At 31.7% G+C, this 12,081-nt stretch overlaps 1 protein-coding gene across 2 annotated transcripts; it reads left to right on the plus strand.

Annotated features, from left to right (window-relative positions):
* LOC105168866 (phosphoserine phosphatase, chloroplastic) lies at window positions 1,205-9,856 on the plus strand. Of its 2 annotated transcripts, XM_011089048.2 has the most exons (9): window positions 1,205-1,455; window positions 2,949-2,983; window positions 3,658-3,898; window positions 4,141-4,273; window positions 4,368-4,475; window positions 6,487-6,580; window positions 8,329-8,478; window positions 8,560-8,613; window positions 9,390-9,856. In XM_011089048.2, exons 3-9 carry the CDS (start codon window positions 3,667-3,669, stop codon window positions 9,513-9,515), a joined length of 897 nt encoding a protein of 298 aa, XP_011087350.1. In that variant the 5' UTR covers window positions 1,205-1,455; window positions 2,949-2,983; window positions 3,658-3,666; the 3' UTR covers window positions 9,516-9,856. The 2 variants fall into 2 exon arrangements, with proteins under 2 accessions (XP_011087350.1, XP_011087349.1); XM_011089047.2 differs by lacking the exon at window positions 2,949-2,983.

The following is a 12,081-nucleotide window of genomic DNA, read 5'->3' on the forward strand; positions in this document are numbered from 1 at the left end:
TAGTACTAATTTGAAAGTCATGTCATGTGTGACAAAGTTCTTATTATTTTTGGTGGGATGTGTGACAATATTGAAAAAACTTGTAAACTGTTAAATACAAGTCTCTCTGAAAGAGAGAACCAACCACATTTTTATATTCATAGATACATTTCCTATAGCACTTGAAAACAACACCAAATAGATATGTAAAAAATTACTTTTGCCCACTAATATAAAATAGGGTAATTCATATTGATACCCTATGAAATTAAATTAAAGTACACAAACACCTCTTGTCTTTTGTAAAATTATAGTTACATCATTTGTAATTATAATTATATTCTATATTCAAAGAAAAAAGTTTATACAAACATTTTTTATAGATATTACACTAACAACTTCAGGGACTGCAGTTATAATTTTACAAAAAATAAAAATATTTGTAAAATTTAATTAATTTCAAAAGATGTCGATATAATGTACTATGTATAATTTAAAATTTATCTCAATTAACCATTATTGTAATATTATAAAAGAAGCATTGTTTAAAATTGTACATACATTGAATTTGGTGGAGAAAATGATAGCTTAGTTTGAACAAGCTTTGATTTTCCTATATCAGATTATCACCATCTTTACCCATCTTCAAAACCAACAAAACAGATATTACATTTGATACTGATTGTTCCTTACCATTAACTCAACATTTGGATTTTATGGCTATTTCATTGATTTACATATGTATACAAGATTTGATATATATATATATATATCATACATTGTTTTAAATACATTAAATTAAAAATATAGAAGATGTAACACAATCTTTGCCAAGTGGTTTTTTCTTTTATGCAAAAAGAACTTGTTGAATTTATTAATTAAATAATTCAAAAACAAAATAATTGGATAATTTTGTTTATGATAATTAATGTTCCCCTGATTTAATTTCAAGTATAAATTAAAATAACACCCCATGATATTAAGTATATTATACAAATATTCTTTATATTTTGTAAAATTACACGTATATTTTGTCTAAGTTTTTGTTAATGAGTATTTAAAGTATGTTTATAAATTATAATTATAATTATAAGATTAAGAAATATATTTATAATTTTATAAAAAATATTGGATGTTTGTGTAATTAAATTTAAAATTATCGGCATAAGTTATCTGAATTTAAAATAATTAATTAGTTTAAAAATAAAATGTTTCTTTTCTTTTCCTCATTTCGTCTTTCCTCACTCTCTCCGGATCCTTTTTCTTGCTCAAGACATTCGCCCGCACTCTGTCAGCACAATTCACCTCCGCCCGACTGTCGACGCTGTCCTCCGCCTAGCCCCGCCGCTACCCGTATCCGTTCGTGTATGCTTTGTGGAAAATTGGTGTAGGCTGTAGCTACAAAGGCAAATCAGAAGAGCATTTAAACCAAGAGAGAAGTTTGATTTCCAATTCTCAAATTTTCAGGTCCTGCAGGTGTGTTACCCAATTGTATCAATTATTCTTTCTGTGCTTTTAGTTTGCCTTTTCATTTATCAGCATTGTTGATTTACTGGGTCCGCTAGAACTTGAAACGATACATGAATGTCTAGGTTGGGTTAATGTTTTGCGTTCGTAAAGATCTTTAGTGGATTTGTTGATGATTCAGAATATCCTGTCCGAAGTATTCTCTCTTGCTCGAAATATTTGTGTGAATGGTGTGTCTCTGTTCGTTTTACTGTTTATTCTTTACTATGTTTTGCAATATGACATAAAAATACTCCTCATTTGGTTCTTGATGCATGCTCCTTTGCATTTCCACATTTTACCTGCTGTGAAACGTTCAAGGGCATAAAGTTTGAAGTTGTATCTGGTAATCGGAAATAGATTGATCTATCAGGACGTGTCTTAGTACTTGAAGATACTGATTGTGGTTTAGTGGCACCAAATTACATGTTTCTCTGCGCTCGTATGATGCGTAGTAATGTTTGCATTCGACTAAAACTAGATTAAGTTTAAACAATGTTGTCTGAACCTAAAATTTGGTGCTTTTACTTTTTCGGAGTTATTTTATAATGAGTTTGTTAGCAATTGATTTTTTTTCTTTTCCATTTTGAGTTGTTAGCAATTGATTGCATGCTTAGAACCGTAAATTGTGAAAAAATTGCCAAAAAGATTTACTTGATGTTTTTCAATTCCAGTTCTTAAGTTATTGATGTGATTCAAAAAAATGTTGCACGACAAATTTCTTAAAGTTTCATTTTTCAAGATTTTGGAATAATATTTGCTAAAGTTAGGTCAACCAAAAGGATTAACATAATCGCAAAGAACTATCTCTTTTTGGCATGCAAAAACCAGCCATGCATATTCTCTTTTGAATAATTTTTCTATGACAGAAAATGGATCAACTTTAGATGAATTGATTTACCATTAAAATGACTATCATTTTTCTGAAAATAAGAGAACAACGAGTATAAGTTTTTATGTTAAATATTCTTTCAAGACTATTTGCCATGAAATATTCCTGTAAGTGTCTGAGAGAAAGTAATTTTGTACTTGAAGACTCGTGATATCAAGAGATCATATCTCCCTCAAGTTGAATGCTCATGCTATCTAGTTTCTGTAATGGTGGTTTCTTTTGCAAAGATTCTCAGCCCAGAAATATCCACTCCAACTTCAGAACGGACCTAACATTTTGCAGCTTGAAATTATTCAAACAATTAAACAAATTTAGTTTTCTGGAATTTAAATTTCTAAATTTTCAATCCAAATGCAACCTCAAAAGAAGTTAAGTGCTTACCTTGTGAAGAAGATTTCTTCTTGGTTTGACCAAAAGTATAGACATTGAACCATAGCCTGTTGACATTGGGTGTTGCAGTCTTATTGAGAGAAAAAGGTTTATGAAGGAAACTATTTGACCTATTTCCTATAAAAATTGAACAATATAACCTATTAATAAAGGGGACACTGATTGGTTTCTTTTTATGCAGCACCAAGTTGAATATTGAGGAGTCAATCAAATTTTGTAAGTTTCAAAGTTGAAGCATCAAGACTTAACAGCTAAGAGATTCTGGCTTCAAATATATACTAAGAACATTGGTTGATAAGACTACTTCTGTAGCAATTTCACATTTGATCTAGAGTATATTTTCATATGAATTCATTTATTGTACTTAATCAGTTTTTAAAATATTGATGTATCCAATAATATAATTGATTGTTCTCCTAATTCAGTATTGAATGCCTTTGTAGCTTTTATTATCAGGCAAGAGTTCCTGACAGCCTAAGATCATGGAGATACCCGGTTCAGAGTAGTCTGCAAAGGACTTTGCCATATGATCAAATTTTTAAAACATAAAATACTATAAAACAAGCATGTTATTTTTTGTATGGAGATAAATATATATACTCTGAATTCGGTAGAGGATTAACAGCTTACTTTGAAAAGCTTTTCCTATATCCTATCAGCATCTGAACTACCTTTAAATGCAACAAAAGGATATGAAATTTGATATTGATCATTCCTTACAATTCTGTCGGAGCATTTGTTTGATCAATTTGACAGTAAAGCAAGAGTTGGATTCAGAAGAAGGGTTAAACTCTTTTAATAGTATGATATGCCTTGCACTGAAATGCATTTCCATGTTTTGTCTTTCTACTTTCATGCATATGCACTCATTCCCATTGTGTTATGGGCAGATACTTTTGATGGAAGGATTGATGAGTGCGCGGATCAATTTGAAGCCAATTCACTCTTTTAGTAGTAGGCAACAAAACTCAATTCTTGTTCCTGCATTGCCTCCAAAAGTGGCAAAGAGGGTATTGATTAGTCCAACTTGGATAATGAGAAATCCAAAATCCTTAAATTCAATTGCTGCTTCTTTTCAACCATTGGAGGGCTCAGCAGCAACCCATTTTGACAACACATTACCATCCAAAGGTGCAGCTTAAGTGTCCTAATACATTCTTTTGAGCTGTATACTCATCATATATCTATGATCAGTTGGAAAAATGGCACCAGACAGGGTTTCAATTTAATAATGTTGAAGAATTTGATTACCCTGCCTAAAACCTTTTGCAATGGCTGTAGTGCCTGGCGTGGCATGAATTTGGTCTAAGTTCTATGATCTTGAATATGTAGTAATTGCTGCTGATTGTAGCTGCTTCTTTTTATTTTGTAAGAGGTCCTTGATGTGTGGAGAACTGCCGATGCTGTATGCTTTGATGTGGATAGTACAGTGTGCGTGGATGAGGGGATTGATGAGCTGGCAGAGTTTTGTGGAGCTGGAAAGGCTGTCGCAGAATGGACTGCCAGGTTCTCATTACTTTTCTACTGGTGGAAAGTCGTTCTTGACTTATGACCGCAACTATGCCATTTGTATTTTATTTTACTTTGTTGGCTCTGCCAGGGCGATGAGTGGTTCTGTTCCTTTTGAGCAAGCCTTGGCTGCCAGATTATCTCTTTTTAACCCGTCACTGTCCCAAGTGAAGGAGTTCCTTGAGAAGAGACCTCCAAGGTACAAAACTTTGTCTTTTGATTTGTATGTCTTTCATATTTATTTTCACGGACACTTTAAAAATGTTGCATCAGCCATCAGTTTTAAATTGACTGCTTTTTTACACACATTTTAAGGTAGTAATATTAATGTATGATATATGGTGTCTTACTTGTTAAGTCTCGATTAGACATGCTAGACATGATGTATCATAAGAAAAATTTATTGAAAATTCCTTCACTGTAAAATTTTATACTGTAGAAAATATTAGAGAAATGGAATACCGTGAACATTTAAATCTTTTTGGAAATATTATTCTTGACAGAGCAAGTTGTGAGTCCTGTGACTATGTTGCTTCAGCCGTCACTCCATTTCCAATTCCATGCTTATTGTGTGCATCCTTCCTCAGCATAATACGATAACTTCTGCTAGAAGTTGTAATGTAAAACAGATTGTCAGAGCAAGACAAGGGTGTTTCTGAATCAGACTGTAAAACAGCATATTTTGGATGTGAGTGAGATTTACAGTATTAGAGGTTTAGAAGATTACGTAATTGTACAGATATTGTCATATAGTTACTGAAAATTTGTCATATCATACTGATCTTTTTCTCAATAAGACAAAATTTCATATACATAAGTAAAACTTTTACCAATTAAATCTGCACTTTTTACCAATGATGCTGTGGTTGTTCCCTTCCCTAGAAAGGGAATGCTGCCCAGGGATATGGTCCTCATATACATAAAATCATCTTGAGCTCTTAAAAGTGGATATATAGAAACAGCGGCTACTGAGAGGAATAGAACTAGAATAATAAGGGCACAAAGTGCTTCTTCAGGTATAGCTGGATATGTATGGAATTAATGATGTTACTGCATAAAACATGATTTACCCTTATTGGCACTGGAATTCTTCTCATGCTTGAAAAAACAAGAAAAAACACTTCAAAAGAAAGTGACAGAAAATATATTTTGTAAATAACCTGCATTAGTGAGTAAAAAAGCTCATGCACTTTTCATGAGCAGGCTCGTGTACAAAAATACTGATAAAGTTGTTAATCTTGGTCAGGGCCTTTTTCATAGAGTTGTTAAGGTTTATATGTCATAAAAGCTAGGTGAATTTGAGAAAGCGATGCAGTTTCTGGATATGGCTTCACGAGTACATTATAAACACGATGGTATTTCTATACAACAATGTACAAGCAAAACATTTGACTTCTAAACCATGGAACTAAAAGTGGAAGTATAGAAACCAATTTACTATATTTGAACAGATGGATATGTCTAATAATATAGAATTTTCAAATAGTTGTGAGATTCTGATGCCTTATCACTTATCAAAACTCCCACTATAGGATTATAGTCTTTGATTAAAGTAGGCATATGTATTTAACACATGTTGAGAATGCTTGAAGAAGTTTGTGATTTACTTGTGAATGAGGATAGGAAGATTTGGGATTTATTTTTTGCTATACCAAATGACTTAAAGAGCAGAATTATATCACTAATAGGTAACCAAATTTAATTCATTGTTTAAGTATGAAAACATATATGCATATCATGGTTTTGGGATGGCTAGTAATGAAGAGTCTCATGACACGGCCTGCAATTATGAATTAATTGCCAGCAGCAATTAATTTGTTTGAATTGTAGCCTTTCCTCTTAGTTTAAATTCCTAGTTTGACTTGACACAAAGTTTATCATTATTGTGTTCTCTTCTACACATGACCCCTTGATGTTTGACATTAACTGAAAGTCTGAAAGTGGGTTTTATTTATTTTGTGGAAAGCAATATGAGTTGGACATGTGTGTTAACTATGGTAGGTTATAGTATTCTGCTAAGTGTCGCCTGCAAAGGAGTTTTATGTTCACATTTTACAGTTAACTGGTGTCAAGGGAGGTTGTTATGTAGCCATGCGTTAATAATTTCAAATGTGATGTTGTTATTGTTATTATTATTGTTGTTGTTGTTATTTTAAATTTTATTCTGTCTTTGTTAGTGCATGATTGGCTTAATTACTTCTGTTATTTAGACTTTCTCCTGGCATTGATGCGTTGGTGAAGAAGCTGAAAGACAAAAACAAGACTGTATTTCTGGTCTCTGGAGGTTTTCGTCAAATGATAAATGTGAGCTGCTTATTTTAAGTTTGTCGTAATATACATTGATTATTTGTGTGTTTTACATTCATGAATCCTCCTGCAATTCTGGGAGGTTGAAATTCACTAGCTTGAGTGTGATGTCAGCGTTATGTGAATAGAACAATTATGCATGCTGAACTTCTTCAGTGGACTGTCCTTGTATTTTATCTGTGACAGGAATGCGAGAAATTAATGCATTTAATATTTTAGGTCACTTGCCTTGATTGTCTTGCCACAGTACGATTCTGTTGTTACCTGTTACTTGTATAATGAAGTGTGATATCATGCTTCAGCCTTTATATGGGAAATAAAAGTGGATACAACAAAAAGAATGCATGTCGGCCACTCTCCTAAGAAGCCATTAATTTGATGTGAGGAACGCTAGGTTGATTTTTTCCATGTATTGCAATTGATCTGAGCAAAAAGGAATACTGTATCTATCTATATGGTTAGCTCCAGAAATTGCTGTGCTTTATAAATTTAAGTTGCCTTCATGCATATTGAGGTTGTTGACAAATATACAGAAGAAAATATCTTCCACGAGATCTCTAAAGATAAATGACGGAACCCATCAAGAAAATAAATGTGAAAATAAATTGATGATGGAAGATGTAGATATGCCTATGATGAAGAGCCATATGTCTTGGTTTTTGCAGTTTTGCTTCTTGATCGGCACAATAATACCTGCCTTAATGTTGTGCTATTAAGAGAATAGAGATCAATTTAAATGCTATAAAGGGAAACTTCACAGCTCATATTGTTTATTATATCAGTTCTTCCTTTATTGTTTATAACCATTTCCCATGTTGCGGGCTGGCCATTCTTCAATTGATTGTAATAGATGTACTTTCCTGTATGGATATAGAATTTAGTGTAGGAATAGGAAAAAAATAATTATGAAATTCCACAATGCTTTCTTTTGGACAATAAATGCAATTTTGTAAAATTTCTGAATGTGATTGTTGAGTATTATGCATAAAAAAAATATGGTAAATTACAACTACCTTCTTTAAGATTTGGCATAATTACGAATACCCCTTCATTGTTTGAAAAAGTACAAATACCCTTCTAATGTTTGAGGAACTTATGTAATCCTTAGTTGGAGGTATGAAATTGTCAACTTTGCCTTTACTGTATTTAAAAACAAAAAAAAAAAAATTAAAAGTTTGTAAAAAAATTGGACAGGGTGGATGGAAAAATTTTAAAAAATTTTAAAAAAAATTATCCACTTAATTCATAAAAAATTAGATTTTTTTTTTTAAAAAATAAAATTATAATTTTTAACCCACAAGGGCATTTTGGTCTGTTCACCACAAAAAATGGATGGAAACCTAATGAATTATGCTAATTGTTAGGTGGTTGTTAAAATTAGGAAGGTATTGATAATTTTTCAAATAACAACGGGGTATTCGTAATTATGCCAAACTTTAGGGAATGTTGTAATTTACCCTTTCTTACAAATTACTATGTATCCAAATGACTAAATGTCTACAAACATTTCCTTCATACTTTTCTTTAAAACCAAATGGATTTTAATTTTCACTTGAGTGCCTTCATCAGTAAGCTCTCAAAGTCGAGAGACAAATTACTAGTTTATAGATACCCATGGTTCATATTGTTGTGCAGTATGTTCTGTTTGATCTACTCATAAACTGCAAATACATGAACATGTAGGGGCAGAAATATAATGCGTCTGCAGATTATTATTTCAGCTCCTAATGTGAATATTTTTGAAGCCCATCGCATCAATCCTTGGGATACCACTTGAGAACATATACGCCAATCAACTTCTCTTTGGAAGCTCTGGCGAGTTCTTGGGGTTCGATACTAAAGAGCCCACTTCAAGAAGTGGAGGGAAAGCCACTGCCGTTGAACAGATTAGGAAGGTCAGGTGCTGGTTGATTTATACTGGTTTCATAACATCTCTCCTGAAGCATAGTAAAAAGTCCCTCCCCATCTATTTCCAGGTTAAAGGATACAATTCTTTAGTCATGATTGGAGATGGTGCAACTGATCTTGAGGTGAGAAATATTACTTTCCTCCTGCAAACATAGAGGATATTTGGAGGTGCTTATTATCTCTTTTTAAATATCTAATAAGTTATTTGATAGACTATCAGATATTATAAAATGTTTGGTAAAATTTTTAGAGAAAAAACTTATTTGATCCAAAAATATGAAGTTAAGAGCTTATAATAAGAAAAGTAGGAGTTTCCAACTTAGTTTTAAAATCTTAACAAACTTTTTCAATTTTGCTTGTATTAATTGCAAAATTATTATTAGAAACATTTTGCAAGCTCTATTATCATATTTCATCCAATTGGTTTAAAGCTTATTTTTACAATAACATCCATCATTTTATGAGTTCTAAGAACATATTACAAGATTTATGAATTTATAAGATCCTTTACATAAGTTTTACATAAGTTAGTTGAACGAACAGCCCCTCTTTTTTTTTCTTGCCAATAATTGAAGTCATTTCCATGTTGTATAATGAATTTCTATGTTGACAAGCACTTTTCCCAGTACATTTCATGCTTCATTTTCCTCTGACTTCTGCTAGCAGCCTGAAAAAAGGAATGAAAGACAAACCTGATGTGATTGCATTACAATACAGAAACAGTTGCCATTGTTCTCTATTTCATCTTTCTTGGCGTGGATATTCTAACATGATTCTCTTAAGTCACCATATCAGTTCCTTTTTCTATGTCAACGTCGTCTTAACCCATATTTGCATAATTGTGTATCCAGTCAATTCGTCTGTATTTTATCATGGTTTCCTTCTGTTGCAACCACAGGCCCGTAAGCCGGGAGGTGCTGACTTGTTTATATGCTATGGAGGAGTCCAACTTCGAGCAAGCGTTGCAGCTAAAGCTGATTGGCTTGTGTACAATTTCAAAGACTTGATCAACTCATTGGACTAGACCACGGTCACGCTTTTATACACTTAAGTTTTCCCTCATTCTATGGCCGTTAAGGCGAAATGTTGCTTAGTTCAATTAATAAGGGTTCCATTCTTGTTATCCTTGCATCCCTATCTACTTTCTCTTGTTATGGTGAAAAACATATGAAGATTTTCTGTTGAGAGCCTCAAAACTTACCTTGTGCTCGTATAGAAGAATTTCCTACAAACCGAAAGGATCATTAGATAATGAGATCACGCGATTCAAGTCGAATTATCTTATCTTTTGTAATGTGATGAATTCTTTAAGCACTTGGCTGTCACGTCTGACCGATTTTTATTCATCATTAGACATTTCTTGAACGTAGTCTATTTTCTTTTACTCTTTTTTATATGTGGGTGATGCTAATTATTTAAAAATTTCGCTAGTGGTATTATGTATGAATTCTTTGAGTAGGGTATAAATTTGACTTCTTGTCTCTTGCAGCGCTTTTGGGTCCAAGAAATAGGTACCCTGACACAGCTATATAAATAGAGGCCAAAAGAGAAGACCTTAATGTAGATTTTATATTGAGCATAAAACAGTAATGATTTATAAACTGAATTTTCCAATATCATCATCATCTACATTACAAGTGAATAATAATCTATTATTCATATCTAAAAGCTGCAAGATAGTTAAAGGTTGGTTACATGACTATGTTGCTGCATTTAAGATATATGGGCTACAACATTATTAATTGCAACCTCATAATATTCTATTTCATCTTTTGTTTCTTGGAAATTTTTGGAAAAAATAGTTAATATTGTAATCACACCTCTAGAAAGAATTTTATTCATCACTATTCCACCCAATTTGGATCTTATGTTATACATGTTATGTCAGTAAAACTTACATTACTGGTAATGGGTTAAACGGTCCCCAAATGACGAATTTTCACTTGAAAACCAAGAATATGATGCAATAGGGATCCGTGCATTTTTTACTCGAGTTAAATATTAGTTTGCAAGAAAAATTCAAATTGTTATAGCTGCCCTTGACAATTGAAAAGGAAAAAAAAAAGGTGATTTAGGTCCCAATAGGCAATATTCAAAGAATATTGAACATATATTGTCCGAGTCTAAGGTTGGAATGGAACGTGCGAAGGAGTCATGATGGGTTGATTGATTCATCATCGTTTACTCGAATTAGATTACCATCTCAAAGTTGAATTTGGTTTTATTAATTAAGGCAGCTGAAAAGCATGAGTGCAAAACAATACTAAAAGCATGTCTTAATTTGTGATAATGAGTACAATCGGAGCTATTGTGTTATCTAACATTGTTTAATCATCCGTCTAATGAAAATAGGAAAAAAAAAAGAATATTTAATTTTCTTTTGTTACAAAAATGAGAGAATATGAGTTGCATCCCACAGCCCATCAGAAAATATTGCGGTTGTGTATGTGAAATCGTCGATATTGTCATAGTCAATATACTATCGTAAAAACTCAAAACATAACTATGTGAGAATCAACACAAATATTAATTTGATCTATGATCAGAATTATAGCCATATTCAACCATAACTCCTAAACCTGGCCAATCAACTATTGCAAGAGAATCACTATTTGGGGTGCATAAATTGCAGTGATATATACTATAAAGATTTAGAAAAATTGGATCCTACTATTTGGTTTATTTATCTATTGTGGGTTTTTTCTTTTTCTGAACACACATTTATTTATAGTGGTTGGCTAAAAAGATATTCAACTAGAGAGGTGGGTTCCTCAGAAAAAAATAAAAAAAATAAAATAAATAAAGAGAACAAATAGACAGGCTGAAAAAGCTTCTTTGTGGTGATGCATTTGTTTTTTTGTTTTTGTTTTTGAAAAGAAATAGACTTTTTGTGGGGTTGGGGCTTTTAATATCATTTGTTTTGCATTAAATATTTATGATTAATTCATCAATCAATTTTTATGACTTCCACTTTGTGTTATGTCTCAACATACCTTTCAATACTGGCTTTCATGATTTCCTTTTCTTAGCATTTAATGGACTAATAATTTTTAAAAAAAAGGAAAAAATCCAACATATATTGATTTATTTCTTCCTTTGGAATTGGATTATATTATCTAAAATTCATAATTTCTACCTGTCCCATATTGAGTTATACGTTCCGAAATTACAAGAATTTTGAATATCAGTGCAGAAAAAACCCTAGATGAAAATAAACGATGATCAAAGTTATAATTTGAAATAGATGAATACTTTTATACTATTTAATTTATAATTAGAATGATTTCTACATTTTCTTAGCATTTAATGGACTGATAATTAAAAATAATAATAAGAAAAATCCAGCATATTTGGATTTATTATTTTTTCATTTGGGATTAATGTTATCTGAAAAAACAAAGTAATTTCCACCGGTCGCATACTAAGTTATATGTTTTGAAATTATATGAATAAAAGAGTAATAAAGCACGAAAAATTTTATTGATGTATGACTATCGAAATTATAATTTATATTAGATCAATATTTTTTATAACTATTTTTTTATAATTAGATGGTCATTTTAATTTGTACTTGATACGTCGAAATTTTA

Source organism: Sesamum indicum, linkage group LG8, assembly GCF_000512975.1.
Source record: "Sesamum indicum cultivar Zhongzhi No. 13 linkage group LG8, S_indicum_v1.0, whole genome shotgun sequence".
Classification (NCBI taxonomy): domain Eukaryota; kingdom Viridiplantae; phylum Streptophyta; class Magnoliopsida; order Lamiales; family Pedaliaceae; genus Sesamum; species Sesamum indicum.

Excerpts from the sequence above, each read along its gene's own strand:
- LOC105168866 (XM_011089048.2), top strand. The coding sequence starts at position 3,667 with ATGGAAGGATTGATGAGTGCGCGGATCAATTTGAAGCCAATTCACTCT. Across the intron at positions 4,274-4,367 it reads GTCGCAGAATGGACTGCCAG|GGCGATGAGTGGTTCTGTTC; the intron begins GTTCTCATTACT and ends TGGCTCTGCCAG. Across the intron at positions 6,581-8,328 it reads GTTTTCGTCAAATGATAAAT|CCCATCGCATCAATCCTTGG; the intron begins GTGAGCTGCTTA and ends ATATTTTTGAAG.